The sequence below is a fragment of the Prinia subflava genome, chromosome 18 (genome assembly GCF_021018805.1).
Source record: "Prinia subflava isolate CZ2003 ecotype Zambia chromosome 18, Cam_Psub_1.2, whole genome shotgun sequence".
Taxonomy (NCBI): Eukaryota; Metazoa; Chordata; class Aves; order Passeriformes; family Cisticolidae; genus Prinia; species Prinia subflava.
The window spans coordinates 4,913,298-4,941,129 of NC_086264.1; the positions used below are offsets into that span (position 1 = coordinate 4,913,298).

Consider the following 27,832-nt stretch of genomic DNA (forward strand, 5'->3'; position numbering starts at 1 on the left):
TCAGTAAGGAAATCTGAAGGTATAAGGACCATAACAGTACCTAATGTTTCACTTTGATTAAACTGGTGGAATTCTGTCTAAATGGAAAATTGTGAAGGCGTACAGCCCTCATTTCATCAAGAGGATACGCTAGGAAGTAATTCAAAAGACAAATTGTGATATTATTTCTAAATTATTGTCATATCTAAATTATTAAATGCGTTGAGGGTATATACTTCAATTCAAAACCCATGCAGTCTTTACAAAAGATTTTACAAAATACTTGCATAGTGCTTCCTTGTCAAGGCTAGGGAGGTATGAGGTATGAGGCTCAGGTTAGGTGGATTTACTTAGGAGCTAAGAGAAATCACCAGGAGGTTGCACTCTCTAACTTTGCTTGCACAAGAAAATGAGTGTGTTTCCTTGTGGATACTGCTTCCATGATAAGCAGCCTTGTGTATGTCAAGGCACTTTATTTGCTTTAGAAATCTAAGTAGATTTTAAAGATTTTATATCAATTAAATATATATATATGTATCTTCCTTTTTGTTTCTTTGCTGCTTTACAGAGTATACAGCAATGCAGGATAAAGCTCAGTTGCCTCTTAGGAATGAAAACAGGTTGCACAAAGGGAAGCGGCCCTTAATCCCTGACCTTTAAGACTTCAAAGTGCATGGCAGAGCTTCCCTCACAGGGATGCAGGCCAGGTGTCACCCAAAGCCTCGTGCAGTCCAGTCTGCTCCCCACCAGGTAAGCCAGGAGAGAGGCTTGAGTATCCATACAAAGGAAAGGCAGCAGCAGAATTATTTCAGTAGCTGTGTTCACCGTTGCGCATCTCGCTGGTTCTGAAATGCCCTTTTTTGTACCTTATGCAAAAATGTTTGATGCTTTATGTGAGTAGCAATCAAGGTTTTCTTTGAGGTGGGTCTAGTAGACTGTTTCTGTGCCAAACTGCTCTTGCTTGAATAAAGATCAAGAATAATGTTTTGTTAAAAAAACAGTAGGGAGGGAATGCCCTTGGGTTACTCCACCTTAGCGCTGCATGTTGGTGTTTTGAAACTAGGGTGGGGTGGTTTATATTATGATAGACCATTACCTAGGAGGGAAGTAAATAACTTGAAACCTTGACCTGATTAGTGCCTTGTTCCTCACCAGTGTTGTTGTTTATATGCTGCAGAGCTGCCTGTGAGGGCAGCCAGGAGCTAAAGACAGTTCTTTACACTAAAGGTTGGCAAACAGTTTTCATGGGATGACTTCACCAAATACATTAGTTTACCCAAGGCTCTGAGAATTAAATGTACAGGCAATATTTTTCTTCAAAATTTATAGGTAAGAAGTACCTGAGTGAGTGCCAACCAGGTATGTCCTGCTGCAAGATGCGCAACCTGCATGGTGTTGGCAGCAGTAAGAGCCTCTGTGGCATTAATCACAGCTAGTGGCTACCCACAGTCACTCAGGCTGTCTGAGCAAGAAAACTTGTGGGTTTGTTTCAGCTTCCTTGCTAGAAGTCTCAAAGCCAGACATCCTCATTTTGGGCAAGAGATGCACTCCCAAACCTGACTTACTCTGCTTATTTCTTGCTATGGCCTGTCCACATGACAAGCTGTGTGCTCCCCTGATGGTGAGGGAACAGCTCCCAGGGCCTCACTGTTTGTAAAGCCTGTATCTCCCAATTTCCTCTTTTTCACCTAATACTGACCATTTCTCTCTCTGCCTTCTGGAACATTGTTTTGTTTTAAACAGATTATGTTTGCCTTGAGAGAGGCTTTTTTGTAAAACTCTGCCTCATTGCTGCTCCACTCCTTCCTAAATCTGAGATAGTTCCTCCTTCTGTCCCCAGACTTGTTTTTCTCTACTGTTGGGACAGATTTGATTCTTATTCTGCTCTCCCAATATCGCTTAAAAGATGTTGCAGAAAACAAAGTATTGTATTGTATTGAAACAGAAAACAATTTCAGAATGGATGAATCATCCTATCTTCAAACTCCAGCTAAAATTAATTTAAAAAAAAAGCATGATTCACAGTAGAAAGTCTGCATGAGGTTTCTCAAATTCATTTCTGGTTTATCATCTGTGAGGCAATTCTGTGCTTGTCATTCTGGCAATGTGGTATCATTTTACTTGAAAATGGCTTGGAGGTTTTACTGATTCATTCTGGGAGATGACTGTTGGTAAATCAAGTTATTTTTGCTTCTTTCATGAAGTATTTGAAACATATTTCAGACTATAGAAAATTTAAGTAAGTAAAAGTAAATCTATAATAAAACATAACAATAAGTACAGTCAAAATGCAACACACTGAAAGCCAGTGTAAGGCAGTGTTTTTTATGTGACACACAGGCTGTGGAGCCTCAGTTGCATTGGGGCAAGACCTTTGTGAGGTTGAGTACAATTAAGCACACCGGCAACATCATCTCTAGTTAAATTATAGCAAAGGGATTAAAAAACCCCATCAAACCTGGGGGACAGCAATGCCTGTCATGTATTCCTTCAATGCAGGAGTAGTGCCTGGTGCCACAGGCTGCCAGGGCTACCTCAGCTGAGTGCTGGGGCTGGTTTTCAGTCCCCTCAAGCTGGATCTGACCTTGCAGTTCCCTTCACCTGAGCAAAGGCTGTGACTGTTTCTGCAGCCTCTGTATGGCCTGGCAAGCAGGATTGATGCCTGCATCTGGTGGTACATTGGCTTCCTTGGGGCCTTAAAGGACAGTGATTCCCCTACCTACACCAAAATTCCTGTCCCTCTTGATCAAATCAGACCAAAAGTCTGGTCCAGTGTGAAGTCTGTTTCCAGTTCTATATGGTGAACAGAATAAGTATTTTGTAATCTGGCTGAAAATGTTCATATGCCTACTTTTCTATTATCAAATGATCCCCAAAGAGGGAGTCCACAGAACAGCTTCGGTGGAAGTTGAGGCATGGATCAGCTGCAGGAGCACTCTGGAGACCCCAGCAGTGTTTGATGGACCGACAGGACTGGGTGCATTTGGGGGATTAGTCCCTGAGGGTAAGGGAAGTTCCTGAGCTTACAGCAAATTGCACTGGCTTTAAATAAAAAATGTAAGTGCAGTAGTGAATAAAGGATACTGAAATACTCTTTAAAATTTTCCATTTCCCTAACAGACTTTTTTCAAAATTATTGCAAGGAAGATTGTGAAATAACCAAAGTTTGCTATCCAGGTGAGAGCAATGGAGCAGAGCAGTGGCACAAGTCTCCTCCTGAGCCTCTCCTGCTTAGCTGCCAGCTCATGCAGGTCAGTGCAGTGCCTGGAGACTCCTGGAGGAAGAGTGACTAAGAGGGTGACAAAACTTAGTGGAGGCTGTCGTGAAGCCCTGTCACAGGAGGTGTGACATTTATGGCAGTGCTGTGAATTGCAGGAAGGGCACATGAGGTCAGATGGCCGAACTCCTTGGCTCTCTTACTGAGAGTTGTCTGGACTAGAAATCAGCTGCTGCCTGGTGAAAGCTTTTTATGAATTAATTTTAATTAATACTCGGGAAGGGGCAGTATGAAGAGGGATCAGTGCTGAGTGTGGCCAGAAGCAGTCTGCTGACAGGGCACACTTCCCATGCTGGCACTGGCTCAGCAGCAGCAGTGCTGTTCTGAGATCTGCAGCTGCACATAAACTCCGCGTGCTGACAGTTTACCCAGGCTCTGCTAGCACTGCCAACCAAACAGCCTCTGGAAGGAGTCCAGAGGAGAGCCACTGAGTTGATCATAGGGCTGGAGCACCTCTCCTGTGAAGATAGGCAGAGAGACTTTGGTTGTTCAGCTTGGAGGAAGGCAGGCTCCAGAGAAACTTTATAGCACCTGCTAGTATATAAAGGTACAAGATAGCTGGAGAGGGACTTCTCACAAGTGCATAGGATTACGGAGAATGCTTTTAAGCTGAAGGAGGGTAGGTTTAGGTTAGATTTAGGAAAAAATTGACTGTAAGAGTGGTGGGGCATGAAACAAGTTGCCCAGACAAGTTGTGCACTCCCCATCCCATGAGGTGTTCAAGACCAGGTGGGATGTGGCTCTGAGCAACCTGGTCTACTGGCCATGGCAGGGGTGTTGGAACTAGATGAGCTTTAAGGTCCCTTCCAACCAGAACAATTCTATTATTCTAAGATTAACCAAATTTTCACAATCTACACACTTTACTAGAGCTACATTTTATATACTTAACAACCACATCTACTGCAAAGATGGTAGACATTATTTGTTTGTGATTTATTTAGAAATCATTTTATGTTATTAAACTAGTGTGCTTTGGAGGAATTTACTCGTTCTTCTAGTGTATAATAGATATTCTTCCTAGCATTCTAAGGGTAGTCATACTCATGTGGGGAAAAATGAAATCCCTTGTCCATAACTTAATCTCAAGCTGAATATATCAGAGAGACAAAAGGATGTATATATATTTCATGCCTTTGGTGTGTTTTAAGTCTATTAAGCTGTCACACTAGTAAGCACCACCTTCTTAAGGGCAGAAATGAAAGTTTCCCTTTATAAACCTGGATTCACTCACACCCATAGGTCACAAACACCGCAGCAACATGAGCATGAGTTCCTACCAGGGTGCTAACAGTTCCTTTCACACACACACACACACATTGGTGCCCCCTTTCCTCAGAGACAGGAAACCTGAGACCAGCCTGGTACTCTCTGTCTACAAGTGTCAAAACCTGCACCTCCAGAAATCCCTCTGGGCTCTGTGGTCACTGTACTCGCATCTGGGCACATGAGGGTGTCAGTCTGTTCCTGGCCAGCACAAGTCATTGTGAAAACTTTTGCTGCTTTGTGGCTGAAGGGAGTCTGGGGACATTGACTAATGCTTTCTATGGATGCTCAGGCCATGTCTTTAGCTTAGAAAAGTACCCTGGTAATGTACATCTCTACCCAGATCATGAGTAAGAGATGACCAAAGGTGTAACTACCCACAAGAACATTAAGCCTGTGAATGACAATAAGGCAGTGTACTAAAAAGAACAAGGCAGCATAATAAGGGGTTTAAAGATACCTTTGTTTTAATGAAGTGAAATATAAAAATGTAGGCTGACTTTTGTCACTTCTACTGTTTTGCCTTACATTTTCCAATCCCATACATGAATAGCAGTAAATTTTTATTCTAAAACCAACTTGCTCACAGATTTGTATTTCTGAGGGTAATACAGACAGGTGTTTTGTAGATTTGGTCTCAATTACAAGCTTCATAAACTCATCTGCCAAAGCAGTGTTCAGCCACATGAGTTTTCCAGCAGCAGGTAATCCATGGGTACTGAAAAGATTATCAGGTGTCAAAGGTTCTCATTCAGTGTTGCTTTTAAAGTGATATTGTCTGTCTACTGGAAATGTTTTGTTCCTGAAGACTTTGTCAGAGGGTTTTTTTGTGAGGTATTATTTCTGCAGCAGGGAATGGCATAAGAGAGGTTTTTACTTGGTTGCTGCGATAGAAAGTTGAGTTTCATTAAGCAGACTAGGACTCAGATATTCCATGAAGTTCTGAATTGAATAAGATAAAGTGACTGAACATCTGTGAATATGAAGTTAATTTAAATTTACATTTATATGGATCAGAGGCATAGGCAACCTAAACCAAGAATTTTATGCTTATGAAGTAAAGAAAAAAATAGCAGCACTCACTGTACAGTTTGGAAAGCTGCCCTGTAGTATAGCCAAATGAATTTCTTTCCTTTGCACCCATGCTCAGGGTTAGGGTAGAAACTTTGATTTCAGACTAATTATTTCAGAAACCATCTGCTCTATACACACAGTAATAAACATGAGAGGGATAGCAGAAGGTTTCTGCCAGAGCAATGCCACCTATGTTCTATCCTCTAAGGAATTACCTAAACAATGGACAGGTTCATGAATACAGCAAAAAGGTGTTGAAGAAAAATGTCTTTATCCACATACTCATGGAGTACATTATAATATGGCCAATCTTACCAAGTTTCACAATGAATCGTAGGTGGGAACTGAAAAAGCGAACTGTTGCCCAAACATCGTTACCGTAAGTGTAAAGGAAAAGAAACATTGTAGGTGGGGATCGTAGTTCTGAGCCATTCCTTTGGTGTCTTATATGTAACTGTCCCAAAAAAACCCCAATAGGACTTCACCGTGACAAATGTCCCGTTCTGCAGACAGCCTGGCTGTTCTCGCCTGGTTGGCCACAACCCCTGAGCAGTTCTGACAAGAAGAAAAAAAAAGAATGCCATTTGACGTATTTCACATTTCCACTCCTGTTCAGTGATCTTTTTCATTCTGTCTGCGGTTGTTTAACCTTGATCCAGTCATTCAGGTGAGAGCAGAAGAAAGTGGAAACAAGGCTATGTATTTTTCCTGCCGTGTGTCGAGACATGGCACAGTCAGAGATGGACTCAGTGGCTTTTGAGCTGAAGTGTTCTTTGAAAACAGAACAATATTTTGATTATGGCTCAGTGACATTTAATTTCTGCAGCCAATAGTAATTATTTTACCATCTGGAATAGTGACTATTGAATTTTCCCCTAGGGATGGCTGAACCATGGAGGAGATTGTGGGGAAGCACCATCCAGGTGCCAAGCTCCAGAATCCACAGTGCAGCCAAGGATCAGTTCTACATTTTACAAAATCATCCTTTGCCTGTGTGTGCTTAGACTTTGTTAGTTGCAAGCTGTTCAGCTGCAACAAAAATTTCCATGGAGTAGGAAGCAGGGAAGCGTGTTCTGGGATGAAGTCCAGGCTGCTGTTTCCAGCTTGCGAGCTGCCTGCATTGCACTGGCAGCTACAAATTGGGTGACTCAGTCCCGTGTGGTCACAGTCAGTCAGAAAATAGCAATGTTTTTGTGTGGCACGCAGGGCACTGTGGCTGGTCCCAACCTATTGAGCAAATCAGTGTTTACAACGACCACTGCACTTTTCCTTTCCCTGATGCAACACCCAAAGCAGCCTACTTGATTTTTCAAGAGCTACAGTGATAGCAGGGCCAGTGCTTTCAGAAGTGAGTCTTGGAAACAGTGGGTGAAAATTGCCTCCTCCGTCTAGGCACCCCAATAAAATGCCTGCCTGCAGAAATGCATTCTGAAAGCCCCGGACCTTATCATTAGTGACATATTGTTGAGATCTATTATCTGTGTGCTTCCACAAGTGACCTAGAATAAGAAGAATTCTTGTTTTTAGAAATGGAAGAATTTGCCCTTTAGGGAGTCCTTCATCACACAGAAATAATCAGGCTGTCTGCTGGCCTGGGCTTTGACTATCATTGCATGGGATGTTCTTTCTAAGCAGTGTGGAATTGCCCAGTGGCAATCAACAAGCAGAAGCATCTGGAGATGATCCAGGATGGTTTTGTTGGCCGTGCTGCTTTCCCAGGGTGAGCAGGGTTGGGGCAGAAAATCCACCACAGTGCGAGTGAGCAGTGGGAAAGCAGAGCAGGGGGAATTCATGGCACACCACAGCAACTGTAGTGACTGCTGCAGGCCATAGCCACAGTGTGGATTGAGGTTGCCCTCGGATTTTTCACTGATTTCTTTTCAGCATATCTGCAGCCAAAAAAATCAGGTCTGGCTTTCTTTTAGCTTCATTTTAGCAGAGCCATAGCAGACTTCCTGCTGTTGGCTGCAGCAGCATGCGAAGGCTTGGGACAGGGTCTGTTCTCAATGTCAGGGAGTAGCACACAGGTCCTGGGTGCTAAGCACAGCAAGGGAACTTGTGTGGGCAGCTAAGGGCATCAGAGGGGTTTGGGCTGTGTATTTCTACTGTTTCATGTTGCACAAAGTTTGGCTGCAGACTTATATCAACTGGGAGTCAAGAAACATGAATATACCATACCATATATGAATTTGTCATTGTTATTATGAAGACAACAACCCAAAGACCCTAATTCTATCTTATAGGAATAACTAAAGCCTGCCTACTCTCCACTAGGATTTCACTTCAAGTCAGCTTCCGTTAAGAATACTTATTTTTACAGAGGTGAGCTCTCGCCAGAAAGAGCAGTTTCCTTAAAATCACTAGATTTAGATGGACATTATAGGACTCAATACATATGCTGAAGTGTTGGAGATTTCTATCTCCTGGTAGAATCTTGCAGTTTCTCAAATATCATGCTTTTCTGATTGAATAATGAAGGAGAAAATGGTTTCCTGAAAGGGCTTGTGAGAGGCAGGCATTAGCACTGTCTAATATTTAATCTAGGCTAAGTTAAATTGGGGAAAAAACCAAAAAAGACTTGCAGGAGACTATTAACCAATTTTTCTGTCAGAAATACGCAAAAAGAATTGCCATGCTAGGCAAAGTCTGTCTACACATCCTAGAAATTCAATATTTAGTAGAAGTATTCACTGCGGTAAGATCTTTTTCTTTCTTTTGGTAACCTCCACAAGAAAGAATAAAAATAGATAAACTATATGGGCACCCATCAGTCTTAATCCAGAATATATCTGTCTGCACATGGAGTTACTCAGAAAGACCTGCTCTTCAGCAGATCCAGATCCCACCCTTAGAAATGCAGAGCAGGAACATCCTCTTAGACAAGAGCTAAAGTCTTCTCAAAACTAGAGACACTATTCCGTAGTCTTACCTTTTTTTAGTGTTCATTCTCCTTCCAAATTACTGATCCATAAAATTGTGAATGCCAGTACTTACACGAGAGCTGTGCAAGGGGGAAAAAAAAGATAATTAAACAATTTGCCTCTGTCAGTGGCTTCAAGACAAAAGTCTCTATGTGCAGTTCTGCATTTCTTTGGTATAAGAACAGGTCTGCAAAGAGGCTTCTTAAAATAAAACAAAATTCAGCCTAACAGCTGTCTGCCTGTGTATTAAATACGTCTGTTGGCTTGTGGGGGCTTCTGTTACTCAGAATTGAAGTGAGATTCACAGTAACATTTGTTTACTATGTATCTGATCAACCAGATACAAACTTTACCACAGCAACTACATTAGATAGAAAAAAACAATGCATTAGGGTAGTACTGGCATTTGCAATGTAGTTTTTAATGTCTGTTCAAGATGAAAAACATACAGAGGTCATAAGCACACGTTGCTAGAATGAAATTTCACAGGAACCAGAAGACACCCACTTTTTCAGGGCAAAGATTGCTAAAAGGCATGATATGACACCGGAAAAATTAGATATATAAAATAGAGAATATCAGTACAACAAGATATAAATCAGAAGTCTTCAGCTACAGGTCAGAGACTTTACTGCTTAAATAGACTGTACTTGCTTCCTCTGGATTCAAAGTTGGAATGTTGGACTTCAAAATTTCCCAAGTTTGTGTGAAATGGTAGATGTGCAGCTGAGGGCATCTGTCATGTCAAATGAAAAGGAGTTCATAGTCAAAGACCCCGCTGAGAAAACCTGGCATCATCCTCAGGGAATATTTCTTCCTAAAGTCCTTAAGCCTGTTTTGGAGTGATTTATTCTAAACAAAAAATTAAAGGGGTTTGCTTTTGGTGGGTAGAAGAGGTTTTTTCAGGATGTGTATTGTAGCCAGCACAAGTTGAGATGCAAGATTGTTTGTTTGCAGATCACACTGGCTAAAGCTTTTATATCAGGCAGCAGAGTGATTATCACTACTTTTAATGTTCACTTCCAATAATTCTCCTGTATTTTATGAATAAAATGGAGAAACAGCACAATATTTCCTAATAGCTGTCTGAAAGTAAATGTGTTGTTATTTGTAAGGAATGAGGGCATTTGAGTGAGTACAGCACATAAAGGACTGTAGATTTTTTTACAAGACCTCATGCTGGATTTATCTGGTGTACAAAATAATGCAAACAATGAGAAAGATTAATAAATTGAGTGCTTTTTCTGTCAATAGAACGAATCGAATGGGAAAAATCTTCAAGGTCATGCAATTAAAGGCTAATAATGGAACTCAGCAACAGGCTGAATGAAGGTTGAACAAGTGAATATAGCTGCTGCTCTTTTAATTATGAGAGTTGAGCTCTGCAATTGTACTACCTTTTCCTAGCAATTTTCTGTGCCTCCAGAGACCTATGGACACTGTTTGAGGACAGGAGATGAATTAATCATGCTTCTTCTGGATTCACGGAGAGATTTGTTTGAGATTCCAGTTTTACTTCCAAAAGTAAAATGGTGTTCTCTTACATAAAGCTTACGGTATTAAGTCATGACATAATGAGATCTAACAAAATGGCAAGTATAATGTTGAAACACTGTGGGTTTTCACTCTTGCTCTTCTCAAGGTCAGTTCCAAAATCTCAAAAACTTCTCCCAGCTCTCCCTCATTTTCAGTTACATTGTTCAAATTTTGCCATTCCTGTCAGAACCTTCATTTTGGGTCCTTTGAACTGCCCAAAGTAAAACTTGAGACACTGTGCTGATATGAGAGTCTTCTTGGGTCTGTGACCTTTGAAATTAGATTTGTCTTCTTTGAAGGTAGAAAAAACCTGTGTTCACAACTTCCATCCACTGCAAAAACAAAGCCTCCAAAACCTCCAGATACATCACCCAGCATTGCTGTAGAAATGCCTCTGTAATGAACCAGATTCTGCTGACGTTGAAGCAGTTCTGTCTTTGGCTTTTCTTTCCAAGCTGTCTAACCTCATTCGCAGCAGAGCCACAGGCAGAGGTGTGGTGTGTGCCTGCACAGGCTGCTCTTATAAACTTATTTTCTGCATTAGTCTCTCACTGCTGACTGCTGTTTTCCTTCACTTGCCCATGCTTTTGTACCAGAGCAAATCTCGGTGTTGAGAGATAGGACCAAGAGGAGGTGCTTGGAACTCTTTCACAGGGTTTCTATGTACAAAAGCATTTCTGAACCACTTAAAATCCTTTGGTTAAAGTAGATCAGTATCTGCCAAAAATAAGCCCTGAGGTGCATTTCCACAGCCACATGAAACAAGCAGCCACCAGTGACTGAGTTGTGCAAGTTGCATAGTACCAACATGATCCTGGTTTTCCTCATCTTTTGCATCCTCAGTTAAGGCATGGAAGTTGTATTTGATAGCAAGTGCTATGATGTAAATAAATCAAACCTTGTCTGGTTTGCTGAAGAAGAAATTATTAAGGGTTTCTACATTTTGATCAATAATGGTGAGAGACTGACTTAAATTAGAAAGGAAACAAAGAGTGTTGATGGGAAATTACCACTGAAAGCCACATTGTCCTGTGTGCCTGAAGACCTTACTGGGTATCCAATGAGCTGCTAAGTTATTAACATCAGAGTCTGGGCTGCTAAAATCTCTGCACAGACTCTTGGGCCAAGGCTGTGTGCTGGTGTTTAAAAAGTCAAATGGAAAGCTTGACAGCTGATGAATTTATCACACAAGTGTGCATTTTTGTGCTTAGTCTTTAACGGTGCTGTTAAAGCTTGCTCCCTTTCCTTTAATAATTGAAGGCAGACCCTTTACTGGACGTGGAAGAAGCTGTAAGCTTGTTATAAATGAATAAAGAAGGAAGGGTGCATGTCAATGGTGATGTTCAAGGGGTGAGCTGAACTGTACCATCCCTCAGCATGCTGCCAGATCAAAAGCCAGTCCCTGAAGTTGTATGGCTGCTGTTAGTTTCAGAACAGCACTGTGTTTCCCTGGGCTCTGGATTGTGCATACCTGAATGAATCACAGTTCCCTGGGCACAGGTGGGCAGGGAGTGTATTGGCAGTTACATTGGAGAGGCCCTGCTGGAGGACATCATCTTTACACAAAGCAGGAAAGATGATACTCAGATGGTTACAGTACGCTTTATTGGCCAAAAATCTCTCTCATAGCTACTCCCATAGTTACGTAAAACAATCAGCTACCTGTGATCACACTGTGCAACACATGCTGTGTTTAAAGATGTTCATACTTTAGTGACAGTCTGCCTATTGAGAGGGATTGGGATACAGAACTTGCACTTTCACTCTAAGCCTTGGAGAACTTCTTCCATTGCTCTCTGGTGTGTGCCTCTTGTTTGTGTCTTTAAATGGTCCTCTGTTGTGTTATTCTTCAGTAAAAGGTGAAAATGCATCCAATTCTCCTTTAGAATTCAGTTTTTAGTCTTTAAAAAGGAAATCTGTAACATTGGCATTGATGTTTACTATTAGGAATTAGACTGAAGACAAAGCATCATCTTTGTCTAGGACTTTTCTGTATCCAACTGATGCTTAAATCTGGATATGTGTACTCAGTAACATGAAGATTTTACAAAGGAAGATTTTACATTCCTCTTGTATCTCTTGTTACTGCGAGGTTCTCCTTGGCTTTCAATCCTTGCCTGCTACTGCAAAGCTAATTTTCCAAGCCTACCTCTCTGCTTAAATAATTTCTATGGTGTCTCTGCCAGATTAGGTGCTAATAAAATGATTGTTCCTCCACATCCAGCTGTGATGTACTCTCAGCCTCGTGATTGTCTCTGACTTGCTGTTGGTACATTCCCTTCCACCTCCCACTGACCTGTGCTCCAAGGCTCTGCCACCCTTCTGTTAAATATTAAGAGTGCACATTTTTGGTGTTTCCAAAGCATCCCAATTTCAGTCATCTTCAGACAGCTTTTCTAAGAAATAATTATTAGGAAATGTTAACATTCCCTGGGCTTCTGCCAAATACTGTCTTAGGTGTTATCTGTCTTCTGCTGAGGCTGAAAGCTTTCTAGGGCATGGAGCTATTACAGTTCTGCCTGAATAGTCCCTAAAACAACTCATATGCAAATAAAAGAGAGTGGTAACGGCTAGGAACTCAAGTAACATTTACTGAAGTTGATGTAATGTTTTTAAAGAGATGGGGCCTTGAACAAGCCAGTCTCTCAATAGAAACTGCTGAAATAAGTGTGAAATTATTTCTTTTTGTCTAAGGCTTATGCCACCTTTTGAACTGCGAAAGTTTCAGGATGGCAACAATGCCACATAAAATTACTGTTCTAGACTCCATTTTCCATTAAATACCTAGATTCAGTTTGAATTGGTGCTTCACTCTTAAAAATAGAACATTTTGTATCTTAAAAGGAATTAATCTGATACCTGAACACTTGCAGGTGCTATTCAAAAACCACCCTAAACTTTTGAACTCCAGGACAATGAGCCAGCAGCTCACATATGATTCGTTGATGTAAATTCATTCTGATTCCAACATGTAGAAGGAAATTCAGTCCAAGAATGCAGCTGTAGATGTTTAGAAACGTCCCAGGTGGCCATGATAGATCTGTAAGCTATCACTATCAAGTAGTTTGGGTGAAAAGGAAAATGCTGAACCCAGTAAAGAGAGCACCTGTGGTGTAAGCAAGCTGTGTGTATGGTAGAGCCAACCTGTGACACCTTCTCAGAAAAAAATGTTGGTGTTGAACACCAGTGTTAAAATATCTGAGTGGTGACCCAGTCATGGTAAAGGAACTGTGGGGCCTTGTTCCTCCCTTTTTGGCATAGATTACAGAGGCAGGCTCTGGTCTGCCCGTCAGGCTGGGCCAAAAGCACTTGGTCTGGTAAATGGATGCACGCCTAGACAGAGCTAGGAAGGGCTGGTTTGTTTTTCCCTTGACACATAGCTATTTTCTCCTGTCTGTCCTTTCCTGTGTTTTGGTCAATATGGGCATGGAACAAATGTGACAGGGAATGGATGTCAGAGGAAGTTTCCTCTGCTTTATTTTCTGCATGGTCTTGCTGCTTAACCTTCCTAGGAGAAGTTTCAGGTGGCACAGGGGCAGCAGCTTTGCAGAGGAGGCACGAGGAGGAGGACAAGAAGCATCCAGGGAAGCATGGCACTGGTGAAGGATTGTGTTAGGGTTGTAGGATTGGCTGAGGCGCTGATGCCTGTTCTGATCCAAGTGCCCTACAAGCCATTGGAGACTTGGGGTGGGAGAGTTTGTTCTGCCCAGGGCTGACTGAGGCTGCTTGATTGCTTTCCTAAGGCAACCTTTCCCAGTGCCAGCTCTGGTTGCCACCTCAGCACGGAAGCGCACATTTAGGGATGTCAGGTCTCTTGTCCCCTTTACAGGCACAGCTTCTCAAAAGAGCTTTTGTCTGGAGCAGCTGCCCAGACTGCTGGGCAGACCCATGCCAGTCTGTTCCTGTGTTTCCTTTCCCAAGAGCAATACCCAGCCTTAGGTTGGAGAGCCAGGCATTGGCTGCCTGACCCAGGTATTTGCGGTCTTCTCAGAATAACACCACTCTCAACATGAGCTGGGCAAGTCCACAGGGAACAGACGGAAAGAAACAAGATGGATCTGTGAGCAATGTCTTGGGTTGCTCTCCCAGCAGGATGCTTGCAGAGCCATCATCTGAAGCAGCATTGGCAATATTCAGCTACTACTGAAAAATTCAGTTTGTAGCCACCCTGGCTGATAGCACCCAGCTCTGCAATCATGGAATAACACTGGGACTGAGATAGGCAGGAGGTGAGAGCAGCACCTCTGGTGACCCTCACTGGAGCCACGAGGACTGTGCTGGTCACAACAGCATGGCAAGAGCCAAGATTTCCGTAAGCCCTTGTGCTTGAAGGCAAAGAGCCTGGGCTGGGGAAGACCACGAAGGGCAAGGTATGACATGCTCCTTGCCAAAAAGCAGGGAGGCAGGATGAGGTGGGACAGTAGAGGCCGTTTGCTGGCCCTGGCATGTCCCCATGCAGGGAGGTAGAGCTGGTCACATGCCTTGCAGTGTTGGGCTTGGCAAACCAGCGGGGCTTTGAGCAGGCAGTGCTGGCCCAGGCTCTGCTTGCAGCTCCCTGGGATGCTGTCGGGGAGGTCCTGCCGTGCTGGCCCTGAGCCTGCCGCCACTGCCTGCACCACAGTCTCCCCTTTGTTTTTGGTGCCGACACATCCAGAGGCTGTAGCTGCGTTTCCTACACCCACTGGGAGGATGTGGGATTTTCCTGGCTGCGAAGTGCAGCAGCAAGAAGCTCTGTAGGCTGGGCCAGTGACTCAGCTGCCAGCGACGGGCAGGGGACAGTTCAGATGGGCTCTGCTCTCCGTGTGTGCATCAGCAGAAGCCACGTTGCCCTTGCAAACCTTAATCCTTTTGTTTTCCACCCCACTCCAAATTTTGCCACATAAGAGAAGAAATTGATCTCGCCAGCAGGAGGTACACCAGCTGGTTTGGAGAAACAAACAGATGATTTGTATTTTCAAAATATTTAGTTCCTTTCATCATAGTCATTTCTTCAGAAACACAGTCAGAAGTTGCTGTGTAGGAGTATGGATTTCTGGTAACAAGGCCACCTACACAAATCCACCACAGCAAATAGGAAGCCCGTGCCTGATGCCTCCATTGTCTAAGGCCCAGTTTTGCAGAAGCGCTAAAGCACTGCTTAGTCCTGCTGCAGGCAATGGGAGTAGATGATGCTGAGCCCTTGGCAGGAGGGGGTCAGGGTTGCACCATCCTAGACCTTGACTCGGTGAGCCACGGCATTGCAGGCGTTTGAGAGCTGGGAGAATTCTGAATCTTGGCACAAAAATCCCCATGCAGTAAATAATATCCTGTTAATTCATTTATTGCATCTTGGGTTGATAGTAGGGAGAATAAAAGTACCTGTTTCTTCCCTCCCACCTTCTAAAAGCTCTTTCATTTCCTGGAAAAACTCCTTTAATTGTGGTGCGTAAGCATTTTCAACTCACATTTTCTCTTGGATTTGTAATATTGCTATTTTTAATGCTGTTAGCAATAATAAAGTTTTCTGCAGAATGAGCCTAAGCATTTAGCCCACCCAGACAGTGACCCAGTTTATCAGCATTCAACAAAAATTATTTATATATTTCACAGCACAAGCAGAAATAATATTCAAACCTCTCAGCCATTTTGATGAGTACTTTCTTGGTTCCTAATGTTAAGGAGGAGGATCAAAAAGAGCCATGTAAAGGGATATGTTTAGTGAACACTAGTCTCAACTATGGTAATTTTCTGCTTAGAGAAAATAATTGTAGTTTTAGCACCTGTTTTGCCTGATATCTGCTGTAGATAGACTGTACCTTCACTGACATGGATTTTTTTTCATCTAGGCAAAAATCTCCTTTTATTACTGCAAAAGGTACCTGTCATTCCATGACTAACATCAGTAATTTCATCAATAAGTTCGTTCACCCAATAGGAAAAAAAAAAACAAACTCTAAAAAGTTTGTTAAAATTATCTCCTTTCCAAAAGGAGCTGTTCTGCAGCAATTCTCTTCATCCTCACGAGTGTATTATGGACTGATTTAAACAACACATTCAAAAGATTTGTGCTTCTGTGGATTTCTTGGCCTATCATGTTCTAAGCTCTCTAAAGAGGAAACATGGAGAGCACAAAACTTACATTGGGATGATCTGATACCATGTTTTTAGAAGCTGTCTAAATGTTGCTTTTTTAAACCAAGATACCTTCTAGTGTTTCAAACTCAATTTACAATGTTTGTGGTCACTTTTCCGTGATGTTTAGAGCTTTCCTAGTACTTCTCATTTGGATGTCTGAAAAAATTTAGAGGAAAGTATGTATCTGTTTTCTCTATATTGAGGTGGAGAAGGAACCATACTATGAAGCAATTTCAGACAATAGCATGGATGTGTGAATTATGTTGGTTTTGTTTCACTGTACTAAGCTATGTTTTTGGGTAGAGACTGGTCCAAAATAATGTTGTAAATGTGCTAAGTTAGCTGTTGCATTTGCTCCCTATGGAAAGCTGTTTTTATGGCTTTATTTAATGTGAGGGGGTTCATTTCATAGTGAAATTTATGTCACTGCTAGAACCATTAGAAGCTTTCATAGGAAATAAAGAGGCCTTGAGAGCAAGGGAATTTTACACCTTTGTAGCTCAGGCTTGACAATTTTGCTTTGATAATATTCTAATTTAGACAAGCAAAAAAAAATTGCCTTGAGCAATTTCAAGTTCAATAATTAGTGGCAGCCAGGACTGCAAAGAATTCAAGAGCTATAGGTTTAGGTCCCCCCAAGGCCACTGGAGTTATGTCACATCCCTAAAGGTCAATACACTCACCTTGGGGACAAGAGTCTAATTCTCAAGTCTTTGTTCCTCTTGACTCGAAGTAAGGCCACGATTCCAGCTTTCCCACATCCCAAGGGAGGGCCACAAGCATCCTGCAGCAAGCCTGGCTCTGTCTCTGTGCTGGAAGTGGTTCCATTTGACAGCAGTATTCCCAAAGGGAGAAAATAACTCTACAGAGTGATCAGAGCACTCGGGGGGACTGTGTGAAAGGCGAGTTGAGTTCTCTGCTCTCCTGAGAGAGTGCCTGCAATTATTGATACAGAGTGGGAGTTTCAGAAAGTGTGGTTTGGGGGTTTAGCTTTGAACAACTGACTAATAATTATAGCATTTTGCACATGTGTTGTGAGAGAAGCCTTGTGTTCTTCCTTTCAGAGAAAATAATTCTGTGTCCAACCACGTATTTCGAGCCCAGTATGGATGATGTTTGTATGCCTACTTTCCCTCATCACTGAAAGCCACAGTGGAGGCAGAGGAGCATCAAAGCCTCACTCACCTCACACGTCAGGAACTGGATGCCCTCTAGCGAGGCTGCCATGCTCTCAGATCTGTCAGTCTTTATTGTATTGAGAGGTGTGACACAAAGAAAGTTGGTTTTGCAGCATTACCTCCTGAGGCTGCCTTTCCTCAAGTGGCCAAGGCTCATCTCAGCCTTTGAACAGAGTTTGCTGCCCTGTGCCCTGCTCAAAATCCACTTACGCTGTCCAGGGCATGTAAGAGCAGCTGTAGTGTGGCAATATTTGATTTACTTAACTCGGTGAGGAGGTTTCCAAGAAATTAATGTTTAACATTTCAAATGCTTGGTGTGAATTCAGCAGGCAGTTTGCATGTGAGAGTTAGTCTGTAAAACTGTAAATGACCAATTTAAATATTTTAATATTAAATGCCTCATCAGATATGGAACTATTTAGGCTCTGTTAGTAGGACTCCTGGCATGTGAATGTACACAAATGTTTCCTGTGTTGCTTCCCCCCATCCTCTATTAAATGCCAAGATTAGGTGTACCTGAAAAGAAGGCTTTTTTCTTCTGAAATGTTAGAAGCCGATCCTGTGCTCGTTGCTCTGAAAACAAACTCACACCTAATGAAGTGAGAGCATAGCACTCCTTGGCAATTCCTTGGGTCTTTTTTCCCTAAAGCCAGCTGAGGATTTGCCGTAGTGTGGGACGGGCAGGATTGTGGGACTGTACTGTGGGTCTGAGAGATGATGCCGAACTTAGAAGATGAGATTAAAATTGCCACGTAATTGTCATATTTTGGAATATAAACTTGTAAGCAATTTTTTTTCTCTTGAACTATTTTGTATTTTATTAAAAGCCTGGTACTTCTTCATTTCAAAACATATCTCATTAGAAAACATTTGCAATATTATCTCCCAAGCAGCTATTTATTGCCCTTACCAATGCTTTGATATTTAGATGTTTGCCAGACACAAACTGCAGTTTCACTTTCCTTTCTGTACACTATCTGCCTAGAATGAACACTCAGAGTGAAAACCAGGCTTTGCTGATGGTGCAGAGGAGGGATCTCAGGTGGGTGCACACAGTGAATGTCTGAATTGCAGCCACCTGTAGGGAATCTGTAGGTGACAGGTCAGGACCCACCCTCCATGTCAGCATAAGGAGAAGGGGGATGCAAAGGATGGGGTTCATAGCCAGCTGCCAGGCTGAAGAGGGGATGATGTCCCTCACTATCCTGCAGAATAAAGCACCACCAGACACTTGTTAACACTTGCAAGTTTTGTGCTCCTTCAGACTCTGCTTGACATTCCACACTTCAGAGATAAATGGGAAAGCCAGAAATAACATTTCACCATTGTAGTACACACGGCAGGGATGATTGTGTGGCTTTTTCCTACCTTAAGGGCAGGTAATGGGATTAGAACAGGAAAAGAGAGGTGACATGCATCATAGGTAAACCAGAGTCATCAATCTCTTCCTGTGGCAGCATAAAAAAAAGTACAGTCACTCTAATAGGCTCTGAGATTCCCCATAATCAACTAGAACTTCAAATTTCCCTTTCTGAATGTATGTGGTTAGTACTAGAAACTTTTCATCAGCAGACTGGAAGAGGAATTATATGACAGACTACTGCACCTAAGAATTCTCTCTTAGAAGGAAGAGAGAAATGAAAGTGAAAATGTGCTTGGTGAACCATTGAAGACTTTAATTAAGAAAAATAGAGAATAAGTACAAAAACTTTTTAACTTGCAAAACAGTTTTATTTCACACTTATACAAAGTTAAGACATTTTAAAACACTTACAGTACTATAGATTACATCTACTACCATCATATTAACAAGGGACTTCTCGTGCCTCTGGAGCTTTACAGGATTTGAAAGTTTTGAAGCTGCTTGTCTATAAAGGATAAACCCTCCTGCACAGCCACATAATCAGATAGCAGGCTGTGTGTCACTGCTCTAGAATTCAGAAGGAAATGTGGCTCTCCAGTAAGTCCTAGATTGACAGTAGATACAAGAAATACTAAGGAAAATGAAGGTACTCCTAAAAAGAAACCACCAAAACCTGTGATGCGCAAAATAGATTTGGACTGCCTGAATCTAAATATATTCAGTGTTCCACAGATGTCCATGGTGAACTACTTTTTCTGTTCAGACACAAATCCTCTCTGCAATGTAACTGTCAACAAGACAAAATTTGCTGCACCATGGAACTGAACTTTTTAGGTACCTGAAATCCTGAAGTAACAGCAGCTCTGTAATGTCTGGGGAGTAAGAACAATGGCACAAGGTGTTGTCTGGTTATAAACAATAAATTTTGGTCACCCAAGCAGGTTACATTCAAGTTTCATTCTGGCTTCAGGTGATCAGATAAACACAAAAACATCTATGGATGGCACACAGCTCGAAAGGAAGAACCAAATCTACATTTGCTTTCCATTAAATCCAAAAACAACTTGCCATAGGAAAACAGTGTTTCATACAGAAGTACAGACAAATATGCAATTACTTTAGAGTCTTTCATGGAAATAAACAACAGGAGACAAATACCAAAAGATAACCTAAAAAACCTTCAAAGGAATAAAAATACTGTGCTTGTCCTTTCATTCAGTAGCCTTAGGAAAGGCAAAATAACCTTTCCCAGCTGCAGTGGGAATCTTCACATCTCAAGTGAAGTATCTTTTAGTTAAATAGTAAAACACAGCAGGTTTTATTCAAAATGGCAATCAGGGAAGTTGTGATGGTGGAAGGCAAGGGTTCCTGCCTTGCAGGCTCAGTTCATCCTTCCTTTTGGCTTCTGCAGTATCTCATTTTGACAGTTTTGGGTACTGCAGCCCTCCTTCCCCAATTATCTTTGTTGAAAAAGAGAAATAAACCAAAATATCTGTCCTTTCAGACTTTGTTCACATGGCAGAAAATATGCAGGAGGCACAAGCCCAGTTTTTAAGCCTTTTCCAGGTTATCTTTTGGACCAACTGTATGGCAAGGCAACAAATATTAGTATAAGCTAGTTTTCTTCATGATTCTCAAAAATTCTTGCTCACTTACTTCCCCATCTCCATCTCGATCAGCTTCATCAATCATTTCCTACAAAACACAGTGTACATTTGATCAGGCACTGGATTCTAGATAACCCACTCATTAAAACAACAATAAATCAGAGGAACTTCATGTGAAAGCAACTATGTATTTGACTGCTTTTCATATTTCTGACCTCTCAGCCCTTTTGGTGTAGGACTAAATTCCCACCCAATCCCTGGGAGCTACAGGAATGGTCTATACCTGTTAGAAGAGCTCTGTCAAATCAGAATTTACCTGAAGTTCTTCATCTGTTAAATTTTCTCCCAGCTCCTTGGCAACCCTTTTCAAGTTTTTGAATGAAATTTTTCCTGTGCCATCATCATCAAATAATCTGAAAGCTTTCAGGATTTCTTCTTTTGAATCCTTTTCACTCTAAACCAAGAGTAAATCATATGTTAATCAGAAAACCCCTGACACTGAGATGTTCCTTTTTCTTAGGCTGCCACAAGAATTTTTGCTAAGAATTCCTACCATTTTTTGTGTCATCATAGCCAAAAAGTCTTCAAAGTTGATGGTGCCACTTCCTTCCTTGTCAATGTCTGCTATCATCTTCTTAATCTCTTCCTTCTTTGGCTCAAAGCCCAAGGCACGCATTGCAACCTGTGCCAAAACAGCAAAACAAATTCTGTAGGAGGCCACCAGAATTTGGTGTAAGAGCTGAGCTAAAGCCTGTTTCATCTCCTTTTCCAAAACTGTAGTCACAACTCACTGCCATGAACATCTTGGTGTCCTCTACCATCTTCTATCCTATGGCTGAACAATAATAGTGTAGGTTTGATACTCTTAAGAAGTTTTTTTTTCCCATATGGTAGTGACTATCCATAGTTTATACCAGGCAGAGATAACTCATGTTTCCAGGTTACAGATGCAGAAATTGAACAGAGTGTATGTGAGAAATCAAGGTAAAGGAGATAATTAAATTTAAAGTGTTCATGCTTACAAAAAAATCAAACACATAAAATCACAGGGAGACAACTGAGAATCATTTTTGAATAATACCCTGTATGTATGCAAGTGCACACACACTGCCTGAATTGTTACTGAAACACAACTCAGATCTCTCTTTTGTTCTTTTTAAAACTAAAAACCAGGCAATTTTTGATTACATATATGCAAATATGGTTGTAACTTTCCTGAGTGCGTGCAAAATCTGTTTAGTTCTCAGGTGAAGAAAATATTTGATATTCTGATACTCATCCCAGAACAACAAAAGTCCACTTCTCAGGAACAAGCACCTTAGTCATGAAACCTGAAACTGTTCAGTTTCTCTAATGCTCAGCTATTCAAAGCTTTTAGATTTAAATAGCCACAAAGTAGAGAAGCCTATATACTGTGAAGCATTACATGCAGAGTGCACCCCAAATTCAGTCATGACAGCTAGCCATTACTCTTATTTGTACTCCAAGATTGTTTTAAAAAAGGGTTTGACAAACAGAAAAAGCAGCTACAATTTTGAGATCAAAGATATTTTCATCTCAGAGGAAAAAGAAAAAAAAGTTTGAAAACCTTCAGTTCTTTTATGTCGATGCTTCCAGATCCATCAGTGTCAAACAAATCAAAAGCTTCTCTGATCTCCTGCTTTTGCTCTTCTGTAAGTTCAGGTTTCAAGCCACTTTTCTTCCGCTGGGCTGTTCCTAAGCCAGGTTTTCTATAGTTGGATGCCTTCAGAAAGTGAATAGAAAGAACAGAGAAAAAACACTGCATTCCAGGGAGAATTTCAAATACACTCAATTATAAATGACAACATCAACACTGTAGCAGAGGTGAGAGACATTCCTTGCTGCAAGTGGTAGACATTGAGTCCATTTCCTGAGGTTATTGTAAAAAGAACAAAAGAGATTTTGTTCCTGGAGAATGCAGATTTGGGCTCCCTGTTTTCAACTGACAGATTATCAATTAAAGCAATAATGCCAGAAAAACAGATGGGGAGCCTGAAAATGAACACTCCACTGAGGTGACCACAACCTTCTGCATCTCCTGCCAGTTGCTTTTCCTGCAGGTTTACCTGAAAAATATGAATACAAAATCCTCACAACAAAAGAGGGTGGTTGCTTAGGGTCTTGGCTGTAAATGAGACTCAAAATCAGCCACTCCTTTGGGGAAAAGTTTAAAGGGAGCTGTGTGGTTGGTACCAGGCTGCCTGTCCATTGAGTAGACGTGGAGCCAGGCGGCAACATCCTGTGGTACTGAGATCAACACACCTGTCTCATAAGGAGAACTAATCTGCTTGTGCTGAGCTGGGACATCATTATCCAGGACACCTCCAAGACCTTTCCTGCCTTTGGTGTAAGCCTGTGTAGTACAGTGTTCCCCCTTCCTCACTCCTTTAAGCAAGAAAAATGCCTTCCTCAAGTATAGATTTGTTTTTAAATCAGCAACAGACAGATTTTCGTCCTGCAGTCTTGAATCTGCACGGAATCGTGGAAGGAAAGGCAGTCCCTCCCACCCCCAGCTTCAACTGGTTAAGCTTTATAAAAGTAAATAAAACAAGCACAAAGCAAGGAATTTGTTACCTAGCTACTGCTGATCAGTCTCTTGCCTCTGATGAATTGTTAGCATTTTTTAGTGCCGGGATCTCTCTTTTAACTCAGGAAATTCCATTTTCTTGTATTTGTTAAGGAAATGTCGTTTTTCAACGTGATTTGCCCCTACCAGATTGGATTGCAAAGCCATTTGTCTGGCTCACCCATGACTTCCTTCTGCTATTGACACACATATCAGACTTTTACTCTTTATATGCTGCTCTAGGGAGAAGACACACGAGACCTTTTCCTGGCTACAGAGACTTACTGTTCCACTTATTTCATATCTGAGTTGTGCAAATCCCTTTCAGGTTCCACCTCCGGGCCTGGCCGGTGCCATTCCAACAACGCTGCGGGGGCCCGAACGATGCGGAGGTGTGTGAGCTGTGCCAAGCAGAACCAGGCATGCCGCGAGCAGGTGACGTATTTTGCGAATCCCGGTGTTTTTCCGGGCGTGCTTTTCCCGCTGGAGTGAGGGGCCTCCCCGGGGTGCGCTGCGAGAGGTAACCGGGCAGCAGCGAGGGCCTGGGCAGGGGTGGAACCTGAAGGGGGTTTGCAGAGCCCACGGTGTCGGCGGGAGGGGGCGGAGGGACTCGGGGGAGGCGGCGGTGGGAAGGGAGCCCGCGGCGGGGAGGGCGCGCTCACCATCCGGCCGGGAATGCCGCTCCGGGATGGGACCGGACGGGACGGGAGCTCCGCACCGCCGCGCGCGACCGACACGCGCCGCCCAGCCGGCCAATGAGCGGGCGGAACGAGCGCGGGAACCCGCCCGCCTCGCGGCTCTGGCCAATGGTGGCGCGGCGTGCCCGTGAGGGACAGCTGAGGGAGCGCGAGGGCGGGGTCCCCCGCGGGGTGCCTGCGGGAGCGGCGGCCGTGTCCAGGCAACTGCGTGTCCAGGGAAGCGGCGGGAGCGCGGCCCCTCCGGTGAGACACCCGCACCGGCCCGCCGGGCACCCTCCGGCCCGCAGGAAGCGGCCAGGCCGCCGCCAGTGCAGTTCCGGTGTGTCCGCTCCGGGCGGCTTCCCCCCGGCCGTATGGGCCAGGCGGGCCGGGACGCGCTTCCTCTCCCTAGCAATACTACGACATAATATTGAAGTGGACTTTCGCTGTGTGGGATGGAGGGGAAAAAAAAAAAAAAAAAAAAAAAAAAAAAAAAAAAAAAAAAAAAAAAAAAGCTTTTTGGATTTGGAGTAGCTATGCAAAGGGGCCTTTAGGGAGCTGGAACAAATTATGTGAATAAATTCCAGTACCTGAAGGGAACGTACAGGAAGGAAGGGGCAGGAGTATTTACAAGGACATGTAGTGACGGGACAAGGGAGGATGGGTTAAAAATGACAGACAGTTGATTTAGATTGGATATTAGGAAGAAAATCTCTATTGTAAGGGCAGTGACGGACTGGAACAGGTCGTCCAGAGAAGCTGTGGATGCTCCATCCCTGGAAATGGCCAAGGCCAGGTTGCATGTGGCTCTGAGCAATGTGGTCTGGTGGAAAGTGTCCCTGCCCATGGCAGGGGGGTTGGAACTGGATTAGGTCCTTACCCACCCAGACTATTCTGTGATTAGAATTTGAGCATAAGAGGTACAGGCCTCAGGGTTCTCACTTCTCGGTGTGTATACTTCATTATTTAAAAAGGGGGCTTTATTTTAATCCACATGGTCTGCCACAGGACCATGGTGTGGAAGAGATTTTGAGGGAAAGGAGATTTCTTTTTGGTGTGTTAAGAATGAATAGTTGGTCAAAACTTTAAAGTCTTGGCAGTTTGCAATTTATGAAGAAGTAGCATTGCTTTTATTTCGCTTAATGAAGTGTTCATGCATGCTAATTGGACTAAACAGGATTTGGAATAAAAATGTTTTTCCAGACTTGAAGGTTAATGTCAGTGGCATGGCTGTTGTTACCAAGAAGGATCCACACAGAACTTTTGAGTTTTGCATTTAATTTATACATTCTGCTCTAATAAACATTTGCCTTAAGTAAGGCAAATAGCTGAAATTCCAGACATCAGGGCAGGAGGGAGGTGGTAGTTCTACACAGCCTGTGTGGAAGTGTAAAAAACCATGGGAATTAACAGCTCTTAACTATCAGCCAGCCAGAAACAATTCCATGGTATTTTAACAGTGTCCTATTTCAGCAACTATGTCCATTGATTTCTCATTATAAGTGCACAGGAAGAAGACCTGCTTTATACAGAGGAAAGCTGTGTTCAGGACTAGACTGTTAAATTAATTTTTTGGTGATTTGTGCTCTGGTGTGCTGTGAGAATGGGGCAGTGATGTATGATCTGTTCACAGATGCTGCCCATGGCTTTCAGGGTTGTGAATGCCCGGAGACACATTGGACTCCAGCAACTCTCATCCTTAGCATCCACTGGGAGAACATTCCTGGGGCCAATGAAATCACATAAATTCATTGTGGATGAAATCACTAACGAGAGCTCATTGATCTGTTCTGCTGTTAGACTGATGGAAAGTTTGGATTTGACAAGTGCTGTTGGACAGCTTCTTAATGAAACCATTCAGGCTCAGAACAAGGAGTTTAAGACTGGGATGAGTACCCTGTTGTTCCTGGTTGGAGCATGGAGCAATGCTGTGGTGGAGTGCCTTCAGCAGAACGTTCCTGTTCCAGCAATAGTGTCTGTGATGTCTGAGGGGTTGAACTCTTGCTGTGAGAGAATCCAGTGTCTTCAAATATCAATACAAGATGTAAAGAGAGAGCTGTGTTCCAGCAGAGCTAGGCCAAAGGCTTTTGAATGCAAAACTGGCCAAGTTGGATGTGATGGTCTTACAAATCCTTGGAATTTGCTGTGTTTTCAGAGAGATAAATCTGCAACAGAAGAAACTATGCCAATAAATTCTTGTTCCCATCAAAGAGATGATTGTAATTTTAACAAGTGCCTGGTTTCACCCTTGGCTGGCTTTGGTTCTGTGGCTTCTGTTGTCAAAGCAGTGAGTGACAAAAGTTCATCTGTGCTGTCTGGAAGTGGTGTTACTGCATCCAGCTCTATCACGCGGAATTTAACCCACAGCAGACACTTCAGCACTCTGGGGAAAAGCCGTTTTTCAAGTCAACAAGGTAATTTTCAGGGATACCCTTCAAGACCATCAGCAGATCTGTGTGGATGTTGTGGTTTAGGACACCTGGCAATGGCTCTGAGCCATGGAAACCAGACCAGCGTGAAACTGCTGCAAAGCATTGCTGCTTATCAGCAAGAGAGAGCAGAGTGCAGTGGCTCTTCCCAGATTAATATTGCAGAGATTGTGACGTGCTGTGTGCTGGGCCTGCCTGAGAGCTATTCCTGTGTCTCTCCAGGCTTTGTCACATTAGTGTCACCAGAGCAAGCCACAGTCATCAAACACTTTGCGGACAAACCCCTCCGGATTCTGCTGATGGATGGTGACCTCACGGAGCAGTATCGACACTTAGGTTTTAACAGATCACATAATGTAAGGACCATACTGGAGCATCCCAATCCTCAGGGAGGCAGGGTAGGAGATGTGTGGCTAAGCAGAATGTCAGATATTCTGGTGAGCTTTGAAATAAACCTGGTTTTGGTCAAAGGAAACGTGTGCAAAAGCTTCATGGAAAGGTGCATCGCCAGCAGGATCTTGGTAATTGGCTGTGTGGCTCGGGATGTGCTGCGTGCCTTTGGGGCGGCCACTGGTGCCCAGGCAGTGACGTACCTGAGCCAGCTGAACGAAGCTTCCTGTGTTGGGAATGGGGCCTGGGCGGAGCTGTGGAAGGCCAGCGATGGGCGCACGGTGGAGCTGGGTGAGCTGATGCCAGCGCGGATCAGCGCGGGGGGCATCCCCCTGCTCACGGCCGTGCTCACCACTGCCCTGCCTTCCAAGGTGCAGCTCCTCCAAGACCAGTTCTGGACTTTGCTGTATCGACTCCATCAAGCTCTAAAGGACGGCAAGGTTTTCCCTGGGGGCGGTGCAGTGGAGCTCTTGTGCCTCAGTCACATCCAGGCGCTCGCAGAGAAGCTGGGGCAACCGGGAAATGACAGAGTTGTGAGAGAGCTTCCCAGTCCATGGCTGGCAGAGTATAAATCCATTGTGCTCCAGGCACTGGCAAGTGGCTGGAAGCAGTACCTCTCCGTGGTCCTGTGTAACACTGCAAAGGCCAGCTCGGAGCTGGAAGCAGGTGCCTCAGTGGATCACCACCTCCAGAAAGCAGTGGCCTGTGGCTCACCCTCAGCTTATATTTTGGAAGAGTTTAGGAGAGGTGGAGTGCTCAGGGGTGGCTCTGATCCCTTCCCTGACCAGGTCACAGATTTAAAGGTTTGTGATAATGTTGCAGCCAAGACAGAGGCGTGGAGGAGAGCTCTGGACCTGGTGCTGCTGGTGCTTCAAACTGATGCTGAAATTATCACAGGCCCCAGAAGGAATCAGATCCTGAACTCACCTGTGTCAAGCGAATTTATGTTTTTATAGGGTTTTCAGGGTTTGGAAGTCCATGAGTCAATGGGAGAAGCCTGGGTGCAACCTACGTGTCTTTGTAAAGCAAACAGTGAGAATGATCAGTTTAGAATGTAACAGCAAAGTCAGAATGAGAGACAGTCACAAGGTAATTTCTTATTTCTAGAAATAGGAACTAAATAACAAACAAAAACCACTTGTGGGCTTATCTCTAACCTAGGCCATGCATTTGTAGCTAAAGGTTTTGCCTGTATGGATGTCTACTAATGTCTTCTGAAGAAAGGTAGAGATGTCTTACATAACATTGCTGTACTTGTGTTAAATGAAACAATAGACTGTAATTATTTCTTAATTAATACCTTGTTCTTAATTTTCTGTAGATTGCAAACATAAGAGTTAAACTTGAAATAATGTGTTACATTTTATACTGAGAGATTGTATAAATAGATTCTATTTTTGCATATTTATGTGGTCCATACATCTCCGATTTGCC

At 43.1% G+C, this 27,832-nt stretch overlaps 2 protein-coding genes across 4 annotated transcripts; one reads left to right on the plus strand and one right to left on the minus strand.

The window, feature by feature from the left end:
* Positions 1–600: 600 nt before the first annotated feature.
* BBS12 (Bardet-Biedl syndrome 12) lies at positions 601–27,695 on the plus strand. 2 transcript variants are annotated; one of them, XM_063415285.1, is made up of 3 exons: positions 601–729; positions 23,231–23,337; positions 25,213–27,695. In XM_063415285.1, exons 2-3 carry the CDS (start codon positions 23,287–23,289, stop codon positions 27,352–27,354), a joined length of 2,193 nt encoding a protein of 730 aa, XP_063271355.1. In that variant the 5' UTR covers positions 601–729; positions 23,231–23,286; the 3' UTR covers positions 27,355–27,695. The 2 variants fall into 2 exon arrangements, with proteins under 2 accessions (XP_063271355.1, XP_063271354.1); XM_063415284.1 differs by lacking the exons at positions 601–729; positions 23,231–23,337 and adding an exon at positions 23,658–23,843.
* LOC134559933 (uncharacterized) lies at positions 19,055–23,985 on the minus strand. 2 transcript variants are annotated; one of them, XM_063415291.1, is made up of 5 exons: positions 23,565–23,985; positions 21,904–22,059; positions 20,869–20,997; positions 20,632–20,769; positions 19,055–20,403 (listed from the first exon to the last, which is right to left on the minus strand). In XM_063415291.1, the coding sequence occupies exons 1-5, from the start codon at positions 23,565–23,567 to the stop codon at positions 20,314–20,316; spliced, it is 516 nt and encodes a 171-aa protein (XP_063271361.1). In that variant the 5' UTR covers positions 23,568–23,985; the 3' UTR covers positions 19,055–20,313. The 2 variants fall into 2 exon arrangements, with proteins under 2 accessions (XP_063271361.1, XP_063271359.1); XM_063415289.1 differs by lacking the exon at positions 23,565–23,985 and adding an exon at positions 22,363–22,386.
* Positions 27,696–27,832: the final 137 nt, after the last annotated feature.

Coding starts and splice junctions, on each gene's coding strand:
- LOC134559933 (XM_063415289.1), bottom strand. Junction 20,998..21,903: donor TCGACATAAAAGAACTGAAG/GTTTTCAAACTT, acceptor GTTTTGGCACAG/GTTGCAATGCGTGCCTTGGG. Junction 20,404..20,631: donor TAACAGATGAAGAACTTCAG/GTAAATTCTGAT, acceptor TGTGTTTTGTAG/GAAATGATTGATGAAGCTGA.
- BBS12 (XM_063415284.1), top strand. CDS start 23,658: ATGAGCGGGCGGAACGAGCGCGGGAACCCGCCCGCCTCGCGGCTCTGG. Junction 23,844..25,212: donor GCGGGAGCGCGGCCCCTCCG/GTGAGACACCCG, acceptor ATCTGTTCACAG/ATGCTGCCCATGGCTTTCAG.